Genomic DNA, 26,424 nt, shown 5'->3' with positions numbered 1-26,424 from the left:
TCATGTTTCCCATGTCTAATCTAATAATCCTGATCAACAAAATTGCTAGTCTTCTTAGTAACTCCCTGTAGCATCCTAGTAATCATGATTCATTCCTTTAGTGTTTATTGAAACCATTTAATTCTTTTGAGAAGACATTAAGGAAATTTCCATTCAATATTTTCACTTGATAGTAACCGAGTCCTTTCTTGAAACGAAAAAGTGCCAGAAGAATGTAATATGATGTGTAATGAAAAATGTTAGCACTTAGATCTGTGAAAATAGGAAGAGACTAGCATCTCCTCTTATGTAAACTAATACAGAGGGTAAAAAATAATAGAGAAGTTCTATTTATACCTAAAATAATTCATTGGAGAATTGTCCCAGATCTGTGATAAATGTGCTGATACATATTACTGGTATATATTTATTGATAATCTATGGAGTAGTAGGCATTTGCATTTATTATCACATATAATCCAACACTGCTGCTTGGTAGAGATGACTTCCTTCCCAATAATGGGAAGTATGGCAAAGATTAAATATTTGCCAGAGTCATATCACAGGCAAATGCCACAGCTGGGTATAGAACCAGACTCCCTTACATTCTGCAGCATGGCAACTTTCAGTTTATAGTGTCTGTGCTGGCATTGATTCAATGGTAGTCTTTATAAATGTTCTTGGTACCTGGGATAGGACTCACATCTGGGTGCTCTCTGAGACTACATGACATACCACTATTTTTAGGTCACAGGTCTGTGTTCTTCATCAAAAATATAGGTCTCTAGTCCAAAGTCCATTACATTCCTCAAAAAAACACCAGTCTGGTTCTTTAGAGCAAAAACTCCACTTCCCTGGTACCAGCTCATCATTAGTTTATTTTTCTGTTGCTGTGATGTAATACCATGGCCAAGGCAACTTAAGAAGAAAGGTTACTTTGGCTCACCGTTCCAGAGGGCTAGAGTGCATAATGGTGGGAACTGCTTGGCATGGTACAGCACCTAGCTGGTCACATCTTTATCTGCACACAAGAACTAGGGAGTGTAAATAGAAAGTGAAACAAGGCTATGAACCCCCAAAGCCTGTCCCCAGTGATAGTCTTCCTCCAATAAGGCTGTACCTCCTAAAGGTTCATAACCTCCCCCAAACAGTGCCATCAGCTGGGCAGTAAGTGTTAAATACATGAGCCTGTGGGAGACATAACTTCTTTAAACTCCCACACTCACTTATACCCTTGATTTGTTGGTTTTTTTATGCTATCCACTGTCTTCATATTTTTGACTACTTCATCTTTCATTCTCTGAATGTATTAATACCTTCTTTTAAAGCCCTCAAAGTGTCTGGCTTCCACTTAACCACTCTATTGTTGAAACTTCCCTCTGAGTTTTTATTTACATTGAGGTTTTTGTTTCTAAAATTTAAATTTGATTTTTTTCAATATTTGTACTTCTTTACTAAATTCCTCTTTTGTATCCTGTATTGACTTATTTCATTCAAATGCTTTTGTTCTCTTTTAATTTATTCAGAAGTTTATTTTGTGTCATCTTTGGTTTTATTGGACATTTTTGAAGGAGATTCTTTTGAATTCTCTGTTTGAGATTTCATCTAACTCAATCTCATTGGAATACATTACTGTGGAATTAGTAATTTGCAGAGAAATCTTGTTTCCCTGGTTATTCATGTTTGTTCTTATGTTTCTGCCTTGGCATTTGGGCTCTCATCGGTTGGATGTTTGTTTGTTGTTTCAAGTCACCCATATTCTTTGATTGGTATATCTGTGATGTTCCAATCAGACTCAGTTGTTGTTCTGCTGACTGGGATATAATTCAGTAACTAAACCTTCATCTATGCTCAGGGTACTAGGCTTGATTACCAGCTGTTCTCCAAGAGCAGCATGCTAATTGCAGAACTGTCACACCAAGAGATGAAAATACAGCATAGCCAATAAAAACCCTCACTGCTTGAACTCCAATAACTGGAGAGGGCGTAGAGGAACCAAGAATAGTAGAGTATGTACTAAAATACCTGATTCCTCTAGGTAGGAATGGCAAGGGAGTGAGCAGGGCATGACTGGAGTACTGGAGCTCCAGAGAGAAGAGAGAAAATACTCCGTGAAGGAGGACGCTACGACAGCTCCAGCTAGAGGAAAGGGACAGAACAAAGAGATGCAGGGGAGCATCTAAAACAGTCTCTGCACTGTGGCTGAGGCAGGAAGACCTCCAGCTCCTACCTCCTGTTTCTGGAGCTGTATTTTGGAACAACTTACCAAGAACAAAGGGCAAATGAGAACAAGACAGGTGAAATACCATTAAGATTACTACTGCTGTGATGAAACACCATGACCAAAAGCAGCTTAGGGAGGAAATAGTTTATTTCACTCACATTTCCATATAACGTCATCAAAAGCAGTCAGGATAGGATTCTGGAGGCAGGAGCTGATGCAGAGACTATGGAGGGGTGTTGCTTAATGGCTTGCTCCTCATGGCTCAGCCTACTTTCTTATAGCACCCAGGACCACCAGCCTAAGGTGGCACCACCCACAGTGGGTTAGACTCTCCCACATTAATCACTAATTTAAAAAGTGCCCTACAGGCTTGCCTGCCTACAGCCCAATCTTACAGAGGCATTGTCTTATTAAGGTTCCCTACTCTCAGATGACTGTAAACTTGTGTCCAGTTGACATAAAAACTAGCCATCATGTGTAGTTTTGTTTGTTTGTTTACTCTTTGGGAGCTTGCCCCCCCCCCCAGCTCTCAAATAAATACACAGAGACTTATTCTTACTTATAAATACCTAGCCTTAGCTTGGCTTAATTCTAGCCAGTTTTCTTATGTAAATTAACCCATTTCTCTTCTTTGTTTTGTCTCTGGGCTTTTTAACCTTTCTTTATTCTATGTCTTTCTTCCCTTCTTACTTCATGGCTGGCTGGGTGGCTAGCCCCTGGCATCCTCCTCTCCTCCTTTTTCTTGTTCCTCCTCTTCTCATGCTGCTTCTTCTATATTCTCTCTGCCCAACAGCCCTGCCTGTTTCTCTCTTCTGCCTTGCTATTGGCCATTCAGCTCTTTATTAGACTAATAAGGTGTTTTAGACAGGCAAAGGAACACAGCTTCACGGAGTTAAACACATGCAACATAAAAGAATGCAATACATCTTTGCATCATTAAACAAATGTTCTACAGCATAAACAAATGTAACATATCTTAAATTAATATTCTACAATAAACACATCCATTAAATTTAAATTAGATATTAACTAAGGAAAGGGCAAAAGTGAAAGAAAGAGTATTGGGTGTAGGTCCAAAGTCTGTATTTCATCTCTCACCTAGGTACAGGTACCATACCTTCTCCATGCTAACCGTATTCTACAGGCCATGCTGAGAGGCCCACTGACACTTGTCTGGGCTAGGAAAGGAAAAGAAGAAAGTCTGCCTTTGAGGATGGTGTATGGGGAAACAACGAGGAAAAGATGTGCTTCATGATAAACATTGTTTTACATTGGAAATAATTCTGAAATTGTAACCAGCAGCCAGATAAGTAGGTAAAATAGCCAGTGACCCACAGTTGGTAGATATACTAAGAAAGCTCAATCATATACCAGCCTAGCCATGGAGACTGTCAGAACAGACTGGCAGTGCAGTAGAACAACATGCCATTCATTTTGCTTTGCTTTGCTGCTTGACTTGGCATTACTTGTTTTGTTTGTTTATTTGAGGCTGCCCCAAACTCAGTCTTTCAACTTCAGTTCCTTAGTGCTGGGATTACATTCACCACCATACCCACCAGTACTGCTCATCCATTTATAGAAATGGCTAGGCTTGTTACGCCTAATATCACAAAAAAAAATTATTTGGAGATTATTGCATTACCTCAGTTTAAAGTGTCAGAACAATCCTCATACCAGAAACTAATTTCAAATAATTTTATCTTCCAAACATTGTTGGGCTATAGAGAATTATCCTTTGCATTCCTAATTGCATTGCTAATACTGTTCTATTCATATGTGTATTTGTTGTGCCGTAAGTATGTGTGTTACATGAAGGTGTATCGCTAAAGTAATTCCATTCTTCCTGGCAAAAGGCAGAACATAGTCCTTAACAGGCTGGACTTCTGTCATTTCATGCTCATAGTCTCATAAGGTAATATATAAAGCCCAAACTGTTGATTTTAATATATATGATTTGATGAAGTAAAGTTCACATATATAGGCCTATATGTCCTCAAGAGCATGTGAATTGTTTTATGTGAACTACTTTCATATTGAGAGCAGCAGAGCCTGGAGACTTTGTCTCAGATTAGCAGGAAATAGTTTCCAGACCTCCCCACAGATGGTGAGCCTCAGTTTCCTCATTGGCAAAAAGAGAACAGTGCCTGCCCAAAGACTCAACAAATCAGTATATGTAATACAGACCAGTGCTTGCCACTTGATAAGCCCAGTCTAATTACCAAGTTTGGAGGCTCCTCTGAAAGCTGTACAGAATGACAGAATCTGCCATTTGGTAGTTGTTACTGTGGAGATCGCATTGGCAAGGTTACAGCTAATTAGGGGAAGCAGTTCATTTCAGCACAGCGTGAATCAAGGAAACAAGACTAGGCTGCTACAACAATCTAGCAAGAAATGAAGAACCCTGAAGAGGTGATGGAACCACAAGAAACGGAAATTGTTGGGGTGTTAGAGACCTTGATGAACAATGGGCCATTGAAGCAACCATTCACAATGTATTCCCAGGGTGTTGCTGCCTAAAACAAGAGAGAAAAACTGATAACCCAAACCTGAAGCATCTGTATAATCAGAGAACTACTTCCCCTTGAGAAAGCAGTACATTCAGAAAAAGAATTCGGCTGCATGAAGAACAGCAGAAACCAAGGAGTGGACAGGACAAATTGGATTGGCTTTTAATCTCTCAGAGACAGCTCTCCAAACTGGCATAGCCGAGGCTGAATATCTAAGGCAGTTCTGAGCATTAAAGAGAAACTGGAGGAAAGATTTCAGTGTTGCAATTAACGGCAGTGTGGTGCAGATGGCTAATGTTTCAAAGGCAGAACCATTTCTCCTTGATTTGGGTGGAAACATGAACTCAAATCCCTGGTGCCACATTTCCCGTCACAGATTACAGAATTGCCAACACCGGGCACTTCTTTTGGCTCTTGGGGACTTAATTTCCCTAAGGAGCTATTGTGATTATTCAACTTGAAGACCTTATAGGAAGAATCACAGTTATTTCTCTCTGGAGTCTTATGAGAGCAAACAACATGGAAGTAAATAGTCACTAAGGAGGACAAGGAGAAATAAACAAAGGTCTAGCCAAGTATTGTTACTTCATGTTAGAAAGGCCTGTTCAAAATTATAAATTTTGAACAAAGTAGAGCAGTAATGGCATGCTATCACTGCTTCTAATCATAATCTACATGGGGATGTGTACATCCCACAGGCTTGCTGCTCCCAACATCAGGGTGCATTTGACTGGACAGATTGTATAAGACTGTTCCCATAGCAAATATTCAAAACTAAAAATTGGAGGGAGGCCCAGTTTTGCCAAGTCCCAATGCTGTGATCTTAGACATCCTTTTTTGGGAAATGTAGGTCAGTTCCTCTTATTTCACGACCTGTTCCAGTGTTCTGTGCTCAAAGGGATTTAATGAAACTACTCTGAAAAACTGTTAAGCACTTCCTACTTCACAAATACAATCTTAAGGAATAACAGCCTGGACAGGCTTACCAAGTCATAGAGATTCCTGGAGCATCCTAATGATGAAAAACTATGGCTTACCACGGTTCTATGCCTAGGATGTGCTTTGCAGAAGATCTTTGAAATGCTCGAAATATTGCAACCCCAGTAAGACACCAAAATGTTTGTCTTTGCAGCACTAGAGACAGAAACATGGTCTTGCACACACTGGACAAGTGTTCTCTCACAGAGGTACACCCAAATATGTCTTTTAGGGGTGTTGTTTTTGAAGATTTTTGAGACAATACCTAGTGATTCTTCTTCAACCTCCCAAGTTACAGGATTACAGGCATCTACCACCTTGCCTGGGAGGTTGAAGTAGGAGGCATAACACCTCTGAGAAAACTGAGGCTCGTGAGGCTTGAAGACTTGACCATAGTTATGTGAATAGTAAACCACAGCTCGGCCTTTAAACCCTAAAGTCTGTGTTGTTTCAGATCCCAATTCTATCCTGGAAAGAGCTCAAGGTGGTGCGTGGAGGGGTGGAGGGAACGGACAACACACAGGGCAACTATTAGTGGCAGTGTCTAGAAACCAGCCCAGTGATTCTGTGTCCTCCAGGTAGGTGTGTCCCTACAGTTCTCATTGTCCATTTAACAGTGAGTCAACAAACCCACTGTAAGGGCCCTTAACCAAAAGCAGATTAACAGAACAAACACTTAAAAATGTATTGCAAAATGTACAGCATTTATTCACATACAGACAAAAAGGCACAAATTCTACTAAATAGTTCAACAAAAAAATACAGCTGTCTTCAACTAGTTTTATAAATACTTTCAAAAAGGGGGTAGAAATAAATACAGGATTGGGCCATGTAATATAAAATAGTCATCTCTACATATACTTTGTTTAACTTCTGATTTTAACTCTTCATGCACCTTTTTTTTTTTTTCAATTTTAGCTGAATGGACACCAAGCTAGGCACATAGTGAAAAATCCTCTGTACAAGGTTACAAATGTAATGACAAGTTTGTCCATTTTAAAATAATTAAGATTTGTACACAACACATAAAACCCTTCATTTAAATTTTGTGTTTATAACCTAACAAATGACATTCCAGGCAACTTTACAAAAGTTTAACTAGCCTACATTTTGACATAATACATTGATCATAATCAAAGCTATTTCTTGGTCAGGATGCACAAGGAAGATTCAAAAGAACAAACAAACAAAAAAGCTCCATACTAATAGAATGCAAGTGGGTAGGTGGGCTGTCGCTGTATGGCCGCCTCATACAGAGTTCCCAGCATGACATGAAACTAACTTACAAAGCTATCATTACACTGTCAGAAACCGTGCTCTATGCCATTTGCATTTCAAAGCAGTAATAAAAAGTGTGGGCTTTTATTTTTTGTTTTGTTTTTGTGGGGGAAATTTTTTTTATTTTTTTATTTTGTTTTATTTTTTGGTTCAGCATAACTTGGAACATTTGAAAGCTTTTCAACCTAAATGTGGGGGGAAAACAGGTAAGGCATTATTTTTGCACAAAACTAGCATTCCTAATAGTGCAAATGGATCTGGTGCCTCTTAAACTGGTGAGAGGCTATATACTCGCTAGATTAATTTAGGTTTTCTTTCTATGGCTTCACAAATTATTCCTCTATAAATTCTATTCTCACCCAGTGCTGTTGTTGCAATCAAAAGATAACTAGATAGAGTCCAACCTTTTCCTGTATCCAGCAAAAGGGTTTTGTTCATATGAAAAACATCTCATTTTTAAATTAAGCTACAAGCTAAAGTACAACTTGGACTCCTAAGGACCTTCTAATACCAGTAGCAACAAGCTGATCTGGGCAGCAGTCTCAAAGGAGCTCCACAGCTCAAAAATAGTCAATCTAGAACCTGGGTCATCCTTTCCCCACCCCTGAATTAGCTACTACAATGTACTTGAGAAGTTAAGACTTGGTTTGAAAATGTCATACATACAATGGGATGCATCAGATCTGTCATTTGATCATCTAATAAAACTTGCATAGCAAGATGGAATTCAAAAAGCCTTTTCTGTTGTTGATGATCATCTGGAAGACTTGAAAGCTTCTACAAACTCAAAGCATTGCTCACTAAATATCAGAATGTCCCTGCCACATGGAAACAGATGTATAAATGAATGGGAATCCAAACATTGATATTAACAAACTAAGGGTAATTTAGGGGAAACTGGGCTTATTCGAAATACCCTTAAATCTAAATCTCATTGCTATTTTCTTCTCTTAAATTTGATTCACAACTACACTGAATGCCAAAGAAAATAACAGGACTTGAACACTATCCACTTGTCTGAATACATACGCACTACATGAGTGCAAAAACAGAACAATGTACTCAAATTTAATGGTAAATTATTGCTGATAATTTACTAGTTATTGCCATTTGCAATTCGAAAGTCCAAGTTACAAATCAGTGTTTAGAACTCCAACTCCAAAAAAACCTATTCAAGGGTACACTGACTTCTTTCCTGTATAGCCTTGGTCAATATAAGAGCTTGACGCAACATATTGCCTTTCTATTGTTTTAAAATATAACCTGTTTTACCTTTTTTTTTTTTCCTCCTTTTTGCTTAAGGAATCCGTTCATGGTGGAAGCCTGGATTCCCCAAATACGCACTAGTGGTCGACTCTGAGAAGTGAGTCACCAGAGTCTGAAGTTCATCACTTGAACTTGAATAGTCATTGTGTTATTGGAAGCCAGATGGTCAAGTACTGGCAGTAGCCAGGGAAATCCCAATTGGGTCCAAGTACCAGCAGTTAGGAAAGAGGAAGGTCGAGAGGACTAGTAACACTTGGGCCTCAGCTGCCCTTTCTCACAGAACTTTCTCAACCAGGTTCATCCTCTCCACCCACCATATGTCCACAGCCCACTCGGGGCCGCAGGACCTGCTACACAGGCCCAAAGTTTCACTTGAGCAGCTCTGCTCTGTCCCTCCAGCCTTCCACCAATGCCTGTTGTGTAAACTCTTCCCCTGGATGCCACGTGTGCAAGATCCCAGTGTTGCTGAAGCTTCCGAGTCCCAGCTACTCACACCAACAGCCTGGGAGCCAAAATGCTGTCAGCATTTACCATTCCTAGAAAATAAGCTTTGTGGGCTATAAATAGTATGTGAAGGCTTCTATAAATAGGATTTATTCATAACACAGAATTCTATCTGATTCTGTACTCAGAGTATCCAAGAGTTTGTGCTTTGGAAAAAAACGTAGAGGGCAGTAATGCATGGTGCCTTTCAAGCCTGGCCCTCTCTAGAGTTACCTCATTTTTAGTGTTTAGTTCATCCGGTTCTAATCTTAGTGTCTTGTGGTTACAACCTACTGTTTCCTCAACAAGTTGCAAATAACACAAACTTCTCACAACAAATAATTTATAAATGACTCTGGAAAAAAATTCAATCTGAATTGCAAGGAAATATGTGTAGCTCAGAAATAATGGGTTTTTGCTTGCCCCTGTGTCAGAGCTCTCCTCAGCATGGCCAGCAACAAGCCACATGCTTCCACACCGTCTGCTTCATCAAGAGGCCAAGATGCTTCTCCTGATGATGTCTGTCCTCCTGCTGATGGTGCTGCTGGCATGAATACATTTCTTCTCTGATGCCTCACTCTCCGAGTCACTCATTTCCACATCAGGGACATACCCATCATTCTCACTGTTGGTTCTTAACCTGTTCTTTGCCCTTTCTTTGCCTGGAACTCGGCCTAAACCCAGGTGGGGACAGTCTGAGTGCTGGTGGCAGGCCCCCTCATGGGCTTCTCCTTGCTGCTGCCGTTCCCCCTTCTTTGGAATCCGGAATCCTCCCCAGCTTTTCACTGGGCTGGCAGGTGTTGTAGGCACTTTGACTAGGGAGCCATTGCACTTGGGCACAATCTCCTTCCTCGTGCCTGGTGCTGACTGCCCTATTCCAGGGGAGGTGGCAGCTCTTGTGTTGTCCAGATGCCTCTGGGATGTGTCTGTGGACCTGAGAGGCTTGTGACTCTGTTTAAAAGATTTGTCCTTTAAGTCTCCTTTAATGAGATCACAATGAAAACGATTGTCTCTTCTTTTCCCATGGTCTGGTGTCACCACACCATTTTTCTGTTGTGCTGATGATATGAGACGTGCTTCTGCAAAAGTCTTTTCAAAGCTCAGATAGCTTTCTGGGACCCCCTCCCTTCTACCACACAGATCTGGCTGCTTTAACAGGGTCTTGCCCTCACTCCCAGGACTATTCTGCAATGGATCTCGCTTATGGGACTTTTTCAGCGAATGAACCAAGGAAGTACTACCCATTTGTTTCCTGAAGAATGCAGAATGCCACTTCAAGTCCTCTATCTTGGGAGCATTGGGGCCCACAGAAGGACTATTGAACAAAAGCATGTTCTCCAGTGAGGAGGAGCAGGAAGAAGGCACACCTACAAACAGAAAACCACAAGGGAAAAATTATATAAGCAAATCCAAAAGAATAAAGTTCTAAACCTGAAGCATCATTACACAAACTTCCCACCCAAGCGTCACCAGAATTTTGTAAAAAAAAAAAAGTGTTTTTAAAGACATGACCTGATTCAAGAATCTACTTTCAATCTAAGTAGTCAGTATACTACATTTTTTTCCAAAACCACTAAAATACAAATTTTCCTGAACTATCAAAATTAACTAAACAAAATTCAAATAAGATCTGATTTTCCAAGGGGAATCCATTCAGAATCTTTCCAATGGCTGCCACTTCCTCCACCTGGCTACATAGCAGCAGTTATACCACCTACCAGTCACCATCCATCACTTTCCTTTCTGAGACTAACTAGAGCCTTCATGTTTCTTTCTCCAAAGGGCCATTGAAGACAAATACATACTGAGAAATGTATAAACTGAATAAAAGGTAGGTGTACACATAATTCTGGACATGTAATATGAAAAAAGTTCATTATATGCAAAATCTGTTTGGGTTCAACTTGCCATCCAAGTTAAAGATTAGTTAGGCTTTTATGCAAATCACAAAACTTAAGTTTCCTAGCTTAACCTAGTAAAATCTTATGAAATAATATCAATTCTCATCTCTTGATAGAAACTGACATGAAACTGACACTTCCTATTTTTTAAATTATTTTTGCTTATTTTTATTTTATGTGTATGGGTGTTTTGCCTGAATGTATGTCTGTTTACTACATGGGTACAGTGCCTATGAAAGCCAGAAGGGGTGTCAGATCCTCTAGAACTAGAGTTTATTATAATAGACAGTTGGGGATTGTCATGTAGGTCTTGGGAATCAAATCCAGATCCTCTGGAATGCTAGAGCAGCCAAGTACTCTTAACCACTGAGCCATCTCTCCAGCCTGACACTTGGCAATCTACTTCACACTAGTTTTATATGTTAGTCATGACCTATCAAATTTATCTCATACCCTCATACTCATTAACCTTGGTCTGAAAACTGCTGGTGAATTCATAAGGACCATGTTTTTGCAAGCGTATCAAGACCAGCTACAAAAAAGCAAATCTCACATATCCTGTTAAGATATGAACTACCAGAAGAATAAGGATTGGCTCCAGTGAGTCACAGGAGCCCTCACAAGACCTTACTGTCCATCAGATGTAGGCACAAGCAACACAGCTGAAGTCCTTTTTACAAGCTCTTAGCTTGGAAATGCCTGCTTTCTCAAAAAACAATTGATAGCACACATGAGATACGTTTTTTGTTTTTGTTTTTGTTTTTTAACTGAAATACCCAACAGGAAACAGAGAGGTGAAGAGAGTCCATCCAGTGTTGTCTGAATTTTAATTTCTATCTACTGGACTTGGAGCCCATCTCTCTCAAAAGTAGCTAATGATAGGCCTCCCATAAGCACCACTTCCACCGAAGATGCTCTCCTTCTGCAGAATGACCCTACTTGTTCCCAGAATCACAACAGTTTGAGCCATGAATTCTAAAGAACACACAGAAAGTCATGGTGGTCTCCCCTGAAACTGTCTTAAGCATCGGAGTCTAGAAATGAGAAAGAAAAGCCATCCCGCAGAAAGTAAAGTCATTCCAACTGACCATACTTTTCACTCAACTCAAAATGAAGGGAAGATTGGTTTCTCTTTTCTGTACTTCTGTTTGTTGTTTTCCATAAACACGGTCTCATTCTGTAGCCTGGGCTGACCTAGAACTCACAATGTAGTCCAGAATGACTTAGAAATTTTGGCATTTCTCCTACCGCAGCCCCCAGAATGCTTAGATTACAAGCATGACCCACCATGCTCAGTAGCAGCAGGAATTCTGGATGAATCTATATTACAGTTCTATAACCCAAAATACATCCTACCCTTGTGAAGGAAATTTCATTCACTCACCCAAGTACAAAACCTCAGCTCTGAGGCAAGAGGCTGCTTGTGATACCCATTAAAAAATGGCTCCTTTCCAGCCACACAAAAATCATCCTTTATGGGTAATCAATCACTGAATCCACCTCAAGTACCAAAAGCTTCAGCTGGCAGAACTCTACACTTACACTACATTAACCACCCCAGGTAACAGCAGCTTCCAATGGAAGGATGAAGAGACAGAGGGTAACCATAAAAGATCTAAACTGCACTACTTTGACCTATGAAGCGATACTTTGAAAACCTTATATTCGAAGTTTTGTAGCTGAAGTTCAAGTTCCAAATAATGAAAGACATTTGATCTCTCTGGAAAATATTTAATCTTAGCAAGAACACATCTAAGTTAATGTTACTAAGAATATCATTGAAAATTCCCCTTGGTCTTTTCTGTGTTCAGCTAACCAAGTTATCTCTAGTCACATGTATCTAATTCTAAGGCAGAGTTTGGATTTCAGCAGTTTTGAACAACATATATGTTGTTTGTATTCCATAATTATCTATAGAAAAGACCACAAAATCATGAGCAAAACTCAGCACACAACCAGTGTCAAGTGTGCTGTTGCTTTGACTTTAAAGGGCAGTCCAAGGTGCCATTGAAGGCCAGCCCCAAACCCACCTGCCCCTGACTCAGGTCTTTGTGTTGAGCAAGTTCCCAGGACAGAGTTCCTCCATGAAACTCTTACATTACGTACTTCTTGGGGCTTGCCATCATAGAACACTGGTGCTAAAAACACACTTTAGAGGTCCTTATTCTACACCAGATTAATTAAGAGCAAATGAATCCCAGAGTGAAACACTTGCCCAGCATTACACATGGTCTCCAAGTAACTCAGCTACTCTCTGGTAGAGGAAGCATTTATCTTCCTTTTTCGCTGGCCAGAACAATGTAAATAGAAGAAGAAATAAATTTCGGCACACTCCAAATTACATTTATAGCTTCGGAAGTCCACCATAAGTGTTATGAAATGAGTGTCTGTGGTGAGTAAGGAATCTTACCATCTATTTACATGTTAGGTCGATCCAAAGGCTAGAGAATGCATGCCTTGGTAGCTGTCCCCATGTTTTCTATCAAGAGCACTGCAATGTGCTCTCACTTTCATTTTAATTTACTGATACTTAAAGAGGTAGCTTGAGATAGCATCCCCACTTTACATAAGGAAATTGGAGAGAGAAGTAAGGTTTACAGCTTGCTTCTATTTGGTCAGCAGGGAGATGCGATAGATCTCAAACCCTATTTAAGGCCAAATTCAGCTCTTTCCCTGTAATGTTTAAAGGTGTTCCTTAAATATGAACAGCTATACTACTTAAACTTTCTACAGAACAGATGAAAGAGCAACTGTTTTCCCTCAATAGCAGCGTTGAGGCTACAAACCCCTGCCCTACATTTTGCCCTTCTAGGGCTTAATGCATACCTGAAACTCTTTCTTGCTCCAAGAGCTTAGTGTAAAGACTGAAAATCTGTTCCTGGACTTTGCACACAGATCGTTTAATCTTTTCCCTGCGGGTCACCATGTAAGTGAGGTTCCGAACCTAGAACGTAGAGAATAAAGATTCTAAGTGAGCAATATAGTAATGATACTTCAGTGCTTTCAGTTTTCCTTTACCTGAGACATACTGGCCCTGCTAGGACCTTGACAGACATTTGAAATCAAATGGTGCTTTAAGCATTTGACCCTGCCACAAGAAGGATTCTGTTTGTTTATTCCCTCGGTGTCTGCAGCAGCCACGGAGTAACCCTGAGGAGAACATAGAGTCCCAGTCCTCCCAACCAGTCTCCACTCTTTACTCAGGACTTGCTACCTTGTGCCCAAGAGCTCTGCTTACCATCCAACAGTGCCATCCCTGAAATCTTACTGTTAGTGGATTTAGAGGAGTTCAGAAGCAACCTCCCCACACACTTTCATCAAGCAGCTTCCAGGCCACTGGCATAAGAAGAACCCCTTGCACAAGGCGCTCTGGAAGATCGGATGAACTGCTTGGTCTACTGGATGCAACTTTGCAAAGCCAGACCAGCAATGCAGTGTATTCGAGAGGGGTATGCAAATGCCTGGGGACTGCCCCAGCATCCCCAACCAATCTATGAATCTATGGGTCATCAGCTTACAGCTGCTACTAACCTCAGTCTAGTTCATTTGTAACTGAAAGACCAAGTGCTAAGAGTCCCCACTCATGTCTGATATATGACTGCTTCACATCATGTACACATCCACTAGTGATTCCATAATCAATATTCCCTACTCTTAAAACCACCTGTCATCACTAAATACAAAACTAAAGAATTAAGTAATTGATCCCTTGGTTCTAAAGTCTCTTGACTAGATTGGCCTGGTGGTGGCGCATGCCATTAATCCCAGCACTCAGGAGGCAGAAGCAGGTGATCTCTGTGAGTTCGAGGACAGCCTGGTCTACACAGAGAAACCGTCTCAAAAAAACAAAGTGACTAGGTTACATGGGCCTAAAGACAAAATGTCAGCTCCACCCCACCACTGAATAGCTGCACCTTTTCAGGAAGATGCCCATAAAAAACCTCAACAACCTCAATGGCAGAAGTGAAAAATGACTACATGCCTTTTATGATCAATGGCACCCTAAAAATACATCCTTCTGAGCAGTATCTTTCTACCATACTGTAAATCCAAGTACAAAAGTCACAGGCTGCTTCTCTGGCACAAGCCATGCCATTTTGCACACTAACTTATGCAGATACCCTGCCACCACCAGGGCTCAGTCTTCAGACCTTTCTAAATCCTCCCAATTTAGAGGATTGTGTTCAAGGCAGTCTAGTTTACATGAGGACATGAGACAGGAAGGGAAACACTACCAGGCATTGCTGGCCCTGATAGATTCACTAGCAGGGTCTTTCTGTGTCTAGTTCTACATTAATCATTTACAATATTAATGCCGTTAAAAATAGGCTTTGATTAAAAAATTAAGAAGGAACTCACTCTCCTTGTGTAAGTTAAATATAACATCACTGGGCCTAGCTAACTCTGACAGCCACAATCCCAGGCAAGGAAGTAGGTGTTCTTTAGAGAAGACTTAACCAGCATGGGGCTAGAAATGACTAACAGGCTATTCATTCTCTTTGATTAAGTCCTATTCCACCCAGATGCGATTATGTGTAGAAAATTAAAATTAAAAAAAAAAAAATCAAATCTAAATCCTCATCTCAAATTCAAAACTTTGGACAGTACACATAAGACAGCTTTTACATAAAGATGAATCTGATTTTTGGAAACATGAAATGGACATTCTAGTTTATGCTCATATTCAACTCAGATGGAATGCAGACACATCTCAAACTCTTGATCCAGGAAAATAAAAGTAGAGAAATCAGGAGATCTCAACTTTTGTAGCTTGTATGCTAGGGAAGACTCTACCATGGCCTCTAAGTTAGAAAAACTCAGTGACCTCAGATAAGGAGCTTCTTAATAAACCCACAAAGCAAAAAAGCCATGTTTTCCAGCTGGGATAAGAAGGCCTAATTGATCCAGCTCTGACCACTGTAGAGCTGGGCACCCCAAAGTAGCTCCCCCCCCCCAAAAAAAGCATTCTTGGCAGGAATCTACTCATGGCCTTTGCTCAGAGAACTGAACTGATCCCACTCAACCAAACATCCCCAATTCACCTCCCCTCAGCTGCTAGCAGCTGGAATTCAAACCCAACACTTCATGACCCTGACATCAGGCTAAATCCAAGTCACACTTTCCCACTCTAGCAAGTTAACAGACAAATAATGCTGATGATACCTGATTCCACTTTGCACTTTTAAGTTTCCAGAATGTTCCTGTTGCATCAGGGACTGCATCCTGAGAACTACTGGCCTAACAGCCTGGAATAGCTGCAGTGTGTTTTCTGAACTCTAAGCAATGTTTGCCACACCATGCCTTATATGCATTTTGTTCAGGGGACAACTGTGGTCTCAACTGGGTTTTCAAAAAGTTCCATTCCACTAAGTGACAAATGTATGACTGTCCCCCAGGACTTGGCACCTTTCCATACAACTACAAAGAGTGCAGAGGGAGGATGTCTTTATCTGAACTAGTAGTACTCAATTTCTGAGCTAATTAGGTGGTCAGGAATCCTTTAGGCATGAGGTGGCAGCCTTGGGAACTTGAAGTCCCATTCATCACATCACAGCCATCTTCTCTTTGTAGTGCCTTCTGATATCCATTCCTGTCATCTAACTTTCTGGTCCAGAATTGGTACCCAGGTGTGCAAGGCCCCTGAGGTGTTTATTTGACAGAAAGAGCAATTAACCATTGTCACTGAGTCACCTGCATTTCTAATGAATGCTACTCACTTGTTAGTTCAGGAAGGACCACATGCCTCGATTCCAGTCACCTGGGTTAACTGGTTCTTGAGTGCCTGTCGTGTACTGATACTGCATAAACAGGCAGATCACTGACTTACTGAGAAAACACGTTCATTGTAACGTTGGATTTTTCCTTTGTCATGCCTGCCCTGATGAGCCTTTGGCTGATACACTTGTTTATAATTGCAAAGCACTATACAACTGTCCTGGGCCTGGCACAGACTTCAGCGTTTGCAGACAGTCCTCACAGCAGATGAGGAAAACATAGCTTTTCATTATAAATAAACCCTTTTCAACTGACACTGAATTCATTAAAACTTTAGACTTTTTAATAATAAATGTTAAGTAATGCCACCCACACACACATACACACGCGCGCGCACAAATCCTGATTTATTCCCTTATACATCGTAGCCATTATTCTACTTAGAAGCAAAATGACGACTCCAAAAAAAGTTCAGAATTTAATTATAAGTGTATGTTAATCTCCGTAACTTAAATACAGAAAGAGAGTTAGTACACCACAAGCATTTTCTACACTTTTATTCTGTGGTGATTGTGAAACAAACACAAGTCAAAACATGAGACTTCTCCCAAGGACTATCTGACTCCATGCACCCCAATTATAGCAGTTGTTGGGTTAGGATGGCAGCTTCTCTCCATAAAACCCATTTACCCTGAACCTGAACCCTTTCACAGTAACGTACCACAAATGTTCTTTGCACTAACCACCAGGGGGCGTAGGAGAGCCTCACCAACCTGCTCCTGCCTCCCCTTAGCCTGACACCAGCCACCTTACCCAGAATCCTAATATGGTCTAGAAAGGGACATCACAAGAAGCCAGCATTAGATGGTGTACTAAAAGGGCCTCTAATGAGCACTTAACACTATTTTCACAACTACCCCATCTCTAATAAGGTGATAGAGGCCTCTGTGAGAACTGATCCTTTTGGCTAAAGCACATCTGCAGTCTATTCCTGCCCTGTCTACACTCTCATTTCAAATCATCTATGAGTCAGATTCTCTTGCCGAGCAGGTGATGAATCACTCCTCTCTAATAAGTGAGGGGCTTGAGGGAGATAAGCATTAACTGTTTCAGGCCACTTGGGTGCCTTTCAGCCCAGGCTGCTTCAGGCCAGAAAACTTGCATCCCATCTCTGCCACACTAATGAATTTAATAGGTAGCTAGCAGTCAGGGGAGTAGGTGTGAGAGGTGCTGAAGAAACATCCCCAATTAGTAAGCCTCAGTCAAAACTACCTAAGGGAGCTGGAGACCCTGGGGAGGGCAGTCCACTCCTAATTATTCCTGTAGCAGGAAGAGAGGTCCAAACTGGGCCTCCAGAGGTAATGGAGAGTGGGGGAGGCACCAAGCAGCAAACAGCTGAGGAAGTGCCGGCAGCTGAGGCTCCAGGCAGCCAACAGCCATTTAATCAGCAACCCAGTAGTGTGATAAACATGTAGGTCTGTGTATATGTATGTAGTGTACTAAGACTGCTAAGGACTCCACAGACAGACCCAATGGCCCTGTGCACCAGGAATCACACACACGCACGCACGCACGCACGCGCATACATAACCCGGGCAGGGATGCACGCACACACAAGCACACACACACTGTATGTACACAACCTCTGTGATGACTTAGCACCTCACTGTCAAGAGTGTCTTCTGTAACAGGTGTGTGCAGAAGTCCATGCACACACATCAGCACCCAAAGCCTGCTCTGCTCTGCAACAGAGCTGGGAATGCCCCTGTGAATTAGCCTAGAAGCAAAGATGGGCCGGTGGGAGGCAGTGCTTAGCTCTGATGAGCCCTTCATCAGCCATCAGCCCCTAGGAAATGTCTCCCCAAGTTGAACAAGAAATTCCCCTACTGCTGCCCCCTCCCCCACAAGTCAGACACATCCCAGCTCTCAAAATTTGGCTGTAAACAATAGTGAGTCAACCCTTTGGTCGTGTTCCTGGTGCTCAATTCCCTCCAGCTCTACAATGATGGGGGAGCAGGGGATAGGGAGTATGCCCCATCTGATCTTGCAGAACAGTAAAGATTAATGGGAAAGTGTGTAAAGAAAAATAATCACAAAGCAGCTCCCACACTGGCAGACTTGCACACTGCAGTGAGTTTACCAGCCCATAAATATATTTAACCAACACGACCTCATGCTGTAGTGTGTACAAGAATCTGAGAGTAATGACTGGCTACCATCTCTTGCTCTGGGCAAGTGCTCGCCTCTTTACGTCTTCTTCTCTAAGTCGTTATAAGGTGTCAGTGTCAATCATTACCCTCTCCAGGTCCTGCCGCAGGTGCGTGAACAGCCGCAGCCTCCTAAACAAGACGTCCTGCTCCCGCTTGGCTAGATTGTCCTCTTCATCTTTCTTTGGGGTGATGAGGGGCTTGTTGAAGTTGACCTTCCTCTTCAGCTTCCAGTACTGGTACAGGAAATCCACTACTTCCTCAGGCAGCCGCAGGGCCCTGGCCACATCCAGCAGGTTGACAAAGGTGTAGAACTCATCCTCCAGCTGCTGGAGCTTCTGCTTGCGAACACTCACCCGGTGGGCCTCCTCTCTATTCTGCTCCAGACTGGCAAAGGGCTCCAGAGGGCTCCCAGGAGAACACTCAGGGGCCCCGTTCTGTGCAGCCCCCTCACCCAGGCTCTCCTCGGGTTTCCTGTGTGAGCTGTGCTTCGGGCAGTAGGACTTGAATTTGACTTCATCATTCTCGGCCAAAATCGTCTTCATCTCCAGGCCACGGTCAAAAGCACAGGTCACATGGAAGGCTGTCCGGCAGTTCTTCACAGAGCACTGCAAAGAACACACAAAGACTGTTACGGAGCAGCAGCACCAAGAGTCCCTAGTGCTGGCCGCCCCACAGGATGACAAAGGCACACTCACTGTGACAGAAAAGCTTGACAAGGATGAAGAGGGAAGAGACGGCCAGGGATGGTGGGGAACAATGCACAATGCAGGTAAAACTTTCAGAGCCTCAACTATAGCTTGCTTCAAACAGTCACAGCACTAAAATCTCAGGGCTGGGCATGGTGTACAACTGGCCCCTGTAGGTGAGGGTGGTACAGTCCTCAAAAGATATGTGCTCTATGTGCAGAGTACACTCTGAGGCAGTAATCTAATTCTCAAAGACTTGAGCTCACATAGTTTTATAAAAAATGAGAACAGGAATCTTCTCAGCACACACTTTCCTGGTAAGTTTTAAAAGAATGAATCCTCAGTACAACCCCCAGCTGGAAAGGTCCCAACTCAGGTAAATACAAGCAGACTTCCTGGAAGCAGCATCCAGGATCACACCAGAGGAAGGCAGACTAGCAGACAAGAAGCCAACTCAGGAAGGATGGAGAAAAGTTCCCTGCTAGTGCAGAATCACCCAGGCATCAGAGGCTCCCTTCCTGTGGGCCCCAGGGAAGTCAGCACAGCAGCCAGGCCTCATCAAGATGCACTGAACACCCTGCTCCCTCCCCGCCTGCACAGGGCTACAATTTAGTGCCTTTGATCCAGACACAAGCCTCTGGCCAGCAGGAGCAAAGTGATTAACTTCTCCCGTCTGATCTTACTGAGCAAATCCCTAGAAAGAGGTACCTCTCGGAGGCTGAAGCCAGTTCCTGTAAAAGCAACTGTATTGTGTGAGGCCAAGGGATCCCTGGGGCATGCCAGGGCTGCACAGACAACCAAGGAGCTTGTGCTCTGGGACAGCTGAGAAGCTTAATTAAACTTCTTCAACAGACCCTGCATCACATAACCACAGAGAGTAGGAACTGGAGCTGGATTTTCCCCTCATCATTTCAGCATTCAAGGTACAGCCCAGTGCCAGCCACAATCTAATCCTTTACTATAAAATCCAGCCCCTTCACCACCCCCAATTCCACTCACCTAAAACAGATGCACTAAGATTAAGTCTGTACCTTTATAAATAACCTCCACTACAAGAAACGTGCAATCAGCTTTGGTGGCAGAACACACACACAGACACACCTGGCCACTATCAGGAAGAGACACTACTTCTCCCCAGCAGCACGAAGCTGAGTGGGAAGTCAAAGTGGGAACAGATGACTGAGACACAATCTGTGTTTGGCTTAAACTACACTTAACCCAGGCATTCGAACCTTCAAGAGAAATGAGCTGCAGCAGAGTATTTATACAGGACTTTGAAAAGACGCCAAATGGCCTTCCTCTGGGGTTTCCTATTCAGGTTGACTCAGCAAACAGATGTTACAGAAACATAAACCAGAGTCTTCCCAGCTGCAGACATTCCGGAGAGGAATTCTTTTAATAAAAATCTATTTTGTGAAGATATGAGAAGTCATCAGCCTTCCTTGGCCCCTTCTTCAAATGAATACTCTGGGAAAAGAGGTCAATGGCAATAGGAAAGTCATTATATTGTCTCTCCGTGAAGAGAACAAGGCTCCCATCTGCCTCCCATGAAACGTCAATTACGGAGCACGGTTGGTGTGCTCGGAGCAGTTAACACGGGCATGGGGACAGCCATTTCCCCTGCTATGCCACAAGCAAATGTGTGTGCATGTGCGCCATACAAATGCACAAGCACTCAAGTCCTTTCTGACCTCTCCTCTATTCTTTTTGCCCTACCCAAACCTCAGCCAGAGGCTTTATCATTTTAGTTCTGTATATCTACTGATATACAGAAGACAAAAAAAAAAAAAAAAAAAAACAACTAACTTACTTTAAAGTCCTGAAGCCAGATCCCCTCAGCTGCCCTATGCCAGCCCTGATATTTCTATCAATGTTTTTGGATGCCTGAATAGCAGTAGAAACAGTAATAGTGAAAAGAAGAGTAAAACCACTTTGGACTTGTTTTAAAAATGGAAAAGAATATATACCATCAATTTGTGGTTTGGGTACCTTACTCAAAGAATCACTGATCAGCCAAAATATAACATATTCTGCCAAATGAAGTAATGTTTAAAAATTTGTAAAAAAAAAAAAAAAAAAAAAAAAAAAAAAAAAGCCAGGACCACACGTCAAGTTCATGTCTGCACCTGCTGTATTCGCTGATTCTCTGCATCAGAAGCTGCCCAGATGTTTATGTCCCCCAGATTCCACCAGATGTGGGGGGGGGGGTATCTGATGCATATGATGCATCCCACAGGAAGACTCAGGCTTCACCTTTGAAACCTCAGCCACACACAGCATTCCAGGCCTCAAATCATAACTGACTAGATATCAATGAGTCCCATAAGATTACTCAAGAGTTTCAGACAATATGAAGACACAGACAGCACAGAATCCATTTTCTCCTGAATCCCACCAACCTCATGATTTCCTGCACTTAAATGTACCTGAACATGCAAATGCAGTCAGCATTTTTACATGCAGGCAGGCTCTCAGTAGTCCAGACTGTATTCAGATCAGGTAATCCTTCGCACAAACAGCACCCAGGGCAGCAGCCCTCTACCCAGCCAGGGCTCCAAGACTCATTTCTCAGTGTAAAAGCATAGGCCTGCCTAACATCTCAGCTACTGGCATCATCCCCAGGAGGCAGTCCAGAGGACTTCTGGGTCTGTGTGGGGTAATGTAGGAAGGTAGGCAACTCTCCAAGTTCCACAGCTAAGGAGCATCTAAAACCCGGTTCTTACCAGGAATGGCCGCTTGTGGAAAGAAGTGGACACTAGGCTTATGGCAGGCGAACTGGAACTGCCTCCACACCTGGGTGGATTTCCAGAAAAGCTCCTCTCTCCTAACCAACCCATGATGTGTAAAGGTCAGCCTGCCCTACCCCACCTCCTGCTCCCTACCACTCAGTGGAGGAGAACAAAGCCATTCCTGCTGAGCTATTATTACCTGTATGGAAGCCCCAAACTTCTCATTGCAGAGGCTACACACGAGTGCCCACCGACTGCTGGGGATGTGAGACACCTTTGTGATGGGCTCCATCTTCTCCGGGCTGCCAATGCTTACCTAGAGATCCAAAATAGAAGATGAGGATGAAACAGTTCATCAGATCCTAACAAGACCTAAGGGCAGTCCCAGGGCCCATCTCTGGACTAGCAGCAGGAGAACCCAGAGTTCAACCTCATCTGACACCAGCATGCCAGTCTATAAAACTCATCTCTGAGTTTCTACTTCTTTCAAGTGTCTGATGGCAAAGACACCTGTCTTATTATAACACAGTGTACCGAACCTCTAGATTGACAAGAATTTGTCAAGACTAAAAAGCCCCATCATAAATGTATTTAAATCCTGGAGTGAGCATATAGATAAACTATACTTAATCGTATTCCACCAGAACATATAACTACATTAAAAGTAAAAATCTACCAAGTTAAATATGGTATTGTCCCAGTTCAGTCTGGATTGCTGAATTGCAAACTGGTTAATACTGAACCAGTGAAACCTCAATGTAAATCAGTTTTCCTCTGGAGGGAAAAAACAAAAAAACAAAAACAAAAACAGAAACAAAAAAACACACACACCAAATCACATACCAAAAATACTGGGATTTGAATCACAAATGATATTCTCATCGCAAGCCATGCAAATTAAATTAGTTAAGGTCTGGGGATGGAAATAAATTGACCAGATCTGAAATTAACAAGGTTGAGACTGAGTAAGAATTTAAATAAAACTCAGAGACGTATGACGCAGAGCACTGTGGTACTGCACATGTACTCACAGACGTGTGACCCAGAGCAGTGCGGAACTGTACATGTAGTTTGCCACAAACACAGATTGGCAGAGACAATAGCCTGGCCATCCTCGGGACATAGCTGTGAAGGTGCCAGGCCTGGCCCTGTGAGTGGTGTCAGCCATGCAAGGGTTCCCAAAAAATGACTGGTGGGTGATTTTGGACACCACTAACTTGTAGCCCAAGCCACTGCTGCCTCCTGGCAGTCCTTCTACAGACCTGCACAGTGATGAGGTGGTGGCACTGCTCAGGAGCAGTTTGGGGACACAGCTGTGTAGGATCTGGCGGCTCTCCTGCTGTCTATGATCACTCCCATCCACCTGCACACTTGCAGCTGAAAACCAGGGCCGTCTCAACTAACCTGCTATTAGGAAACAGGCTTACCTCAGGGATCCACAGGGCACAGCTGACGTGGACCCACTTGGTTCCGCTGCGAGTGGGCTTCATAGCTCCTCCTTTCTTGGGACATAGCAAACATTTTGGCTGAACCCCCAGGGCACATGTCCGACATAGCCAACTGCCCTCTGGCACCTTGAGGATTCCATAGCAAGCCTGTAAGGCCACAGCATATCACCAGGGAAGGAAAAGAGAAAAGACTTTATTTCCTATTTGATGATTGTTTACTTATTTACTTACTGTTTGTTTACTTATGTGTGTATGTCTTTGCCTGTATATATATAACTGTGCACCACATTATCAGTGCCTGCAGAGGCCAGAAGAGGGTACTGGATCCCCTGAAACTTGAGTTATAGCCGATTATAAGCTGTCAAGTGGGTTCTAGGTATCAAGCCTTTGTGCTCTGGCAGAGCAGCCAGTGTTCTTATGGCTGAGCCCTATTAATTAATTAATTTAAAAACCACTGAGAAAGATTTCCACAGACCCACCTCTAAAGGAGACATGCCCATGTCCACCTAACTGTGATCCTAACCCGAGGAAATATGCCAGTCCCCCTCTTAGCACCCACATGCCTGAGCTCTGAAGACAAGCCGCATGCTTACTGAGCACAGCGAGTCCCAAACACTTGAAAAGGAAGATTCTAAAGTCACCAGTGGTGCAGAAGAGACCCATCCACATGAAGTTCCAACCACTGAGCAGCATGCTCCAACCTGGCTGCAAGAGAGGGGACACTAGACCTGTCTACCTTCGTGATGGGCATGATATAGGGGGGGGGGGGGGGCGGGGGGGGACAAGGCACTGAAGACTCATGGGACTGCTGAAGTGACAGCAGTTGAGAAACCACCTGAGGAGCTTTGCCGCCCAAGCTGGACACATTCCACCAACTGGAGTCCAGCACTGTCCACGTGAACAAACAGCCACGGGAAAACAAGACACTTCAAAATGAGGACTTGCTTTCTTCAGCTGATGTTTAAAACAAAGCCTGTTTTGCACAAGTTGGCAAAATTACACAAGACAGCACCAACTGCGGAAATCAAGGCTTTTACAACTCAAGTCATTATGCTGGCTTGAAGAGAGAAAAAGCAAATGTTTCACTGAGCAGAGTGGAGAAACAAACCACAGTGGTACAGGAGTGCATTCAGAGAGCCCTTTAAAACCCGAACTGTAAAACACAACCGTATCCTTAAATGACCTGCAAGTCAGGATGGCAAGTCACAGGAACGTGGCTCTATTTCTCCAGACAGAAAAAGTACAACCGCCATGAAATCTTAAAGCCCAGGACACAAGCAAGGAAACCACAGGGAAGAGCTGAGCACAGCAAAAGAACACTAATACCGGGCCTGAGAGCACCGGCAGGCCCGGGAACAAGCCGCTGTCAACAGTCTACGCAAAAAGAGATTCTGTTAGCAGATCTAAACAGTACTCTGAAGGCTTCAAACATAAGGCTCTGTCTGCATCAGGCAGTCTAGAGTTGCCTTTGAAGAGAGAATTTCATTTACTGGAAAGGCATATCTACACTAATTAAGTATGCCTTAAAGACAAATCCTGAAGGATTTCACCAAAAGAAAAATGAAGTGAACATTAAGTGTGTCAAGAGCAAAGAAACTAAAGCCCGAGTACCAGGGCCAACTCTGCCACCTCCATGCTAAGGCACTGGCAGGCAGCCCTGACGTCAGCTTACGCTTGTAAAGCACAGAGCACAACTCCCATTTCCAGCAGAAATCTTGTAACAGAGCAAATGTCAGCGGACTGCATGGTCACCAGGACAATGAGAAGCACCAGCAACAATGGTGACCACATGGCCTCCCATCCTAACACACCACCGCCACAGGGACTCCAAAGGCCAAGAAGACACTCCTTGGACCATTTCAAAGTCCAGAGACACAAAATGGACTAAAGCAAAGCATTTATGGTCTTAAGATTCCTCTGAAGATGAGCTGAGGCCATAGCTGGTGAAGTCTTCGGTTTTGTAGAAGGCAGATCTAGAAAGGATCATCAAGAAGTAAGCATGTGTGTGTGCGATCTCAGCACTCATGAGGCAGAGGCAGGAGGATTGTCTCAGTCAGAGGCTACATCGGTCTATACAATGAACTCCAGACTAGCCGGGGCTTATTTCAAAGAACAACAATAAAAAACTAAGTTCAGCTGGGTGGTAATAGCACATGCCTTTAATCCCAGCACATAGGAAGCAGAGGCAGGTAGATCTCTGTGAGTTCAAGGCCAGCCTGGGCTACAGAGTGAGTTACAGGACAGTCAGAGGTACACAGAGAAACCCCATCTCAAAAAAGCAAAACAAAACAAAAGCAAAGTTCAGAGGTCACCCACGCCACTCTTGTACTTTTTCTAAGTTTACTTTTAAGTTTCAGCATCACCAATGGCCTCAGAGAAAACTACTTCAGGACACCCGTCTAGGTCATCAACGTACATTGTCCCCACACAAATCCACACCCCTTCATTACCATACTAGAAGTTAAATAAGAAACTGGAGAGACAGCTCATGTAAAAACACTTGCTGCTCTTCCAGAGAGTCCATGTTTGGCTCACAGCAGCTCACAACCTGTAACCCCAGCTCCAGGGACTGTCTTTGACTTACTCTTAGGGCTCCCTCAGACATTCATTCACTCATACAGATATACACACAAAAAAAAGGTAAATTAATACTAATAATAAATCCCTTAAGTGAAATGAGAGGTAAGAGGCCCTACATCTGTGATTAAACTTTCTAAATGACCCAGTGCCCACCTTCACAGGAAGGAGGGCCAAGAACAAGCCGCCACCATATTCTACTGCCACCTTAAAATAATGCTCAAGCAAAGGCATTCTTGGAGTTAAAGATGGCTCAGCCATTAGGAGCATTGCTGCTCATATAGAGGACCCAGGTTCAGTTCCCAGCACCCACACAGTGTCTTAAATCATCTATTAACTCCAGTTCCAGGAGACCTGATGCACTCTTCTGACCTCTGTGAGCACCAGGGATGCATGTGATGCACGATATAACATGTAGGCAAACCATCCATACACATAAAATC

General features: G+C 42.9%; 1 protein-coding gene across 4 annotated transcripts in view; it reads right to left on the bottom strand.

Moving 5' to 3' along the window:
* Positions 1–6,367: 6,367 nt before the first annotated feature.
* Positions 6,368–26,424, bottom strand: part of Jade1 (jade family PHD finger 1) — a 55,504-nt gene continuing 35,447 nt past the window's right edge. For 3 of the 4 annotated variants that reach the window (XM_036189299.1, XM_036189301.1, XM_036189302.1), the window contains exons 7-11: positions 23,384–23,551; positions 22,156–22,272; positions 18,628–19,146; positions 13,443–13,560; positions 6,368–10,082 (exon numbers count right to left, since the gene is read on the bottom strand). In XM_036189299.1, coding sequence (XP_036045192.1) covers positions 9,205–10,082; positions 13,443–13,560; positions 18,628–19,146; positions 22,156–22,272; positions 23,384–23,551 — 1,800 coding nt within the window. In that variant the 3' untranslated portion in view covers positions 6,368–9,204. The remainder of the gene's footprint in view (positions 10,083–13,442; positions 13,561–18,627; positions 19,147–22,155; positions 22,273–23,383; positions 23,552–26,424) is intronic. The other variant, XM_036189303.1, reaches the window with a different exon arrangement.

The sequence above is a fragment of the Onychomys torridus genome, chromosome 6, assembly GCF_903995425.1.
Source record: "Onychomys torridus chromosome 6, mOncTor1.1, whole genome shotgun sequence".
Taxonomy (NCBI): Eukaryota; Metazoa; Chordata; class Mammalia; order Rodentia; family Cricetidae; genus Onychomys; species Onychomys torridus.
This window is presented reverse-complemented; position numbering and strand designations above follow the sequence as displayed.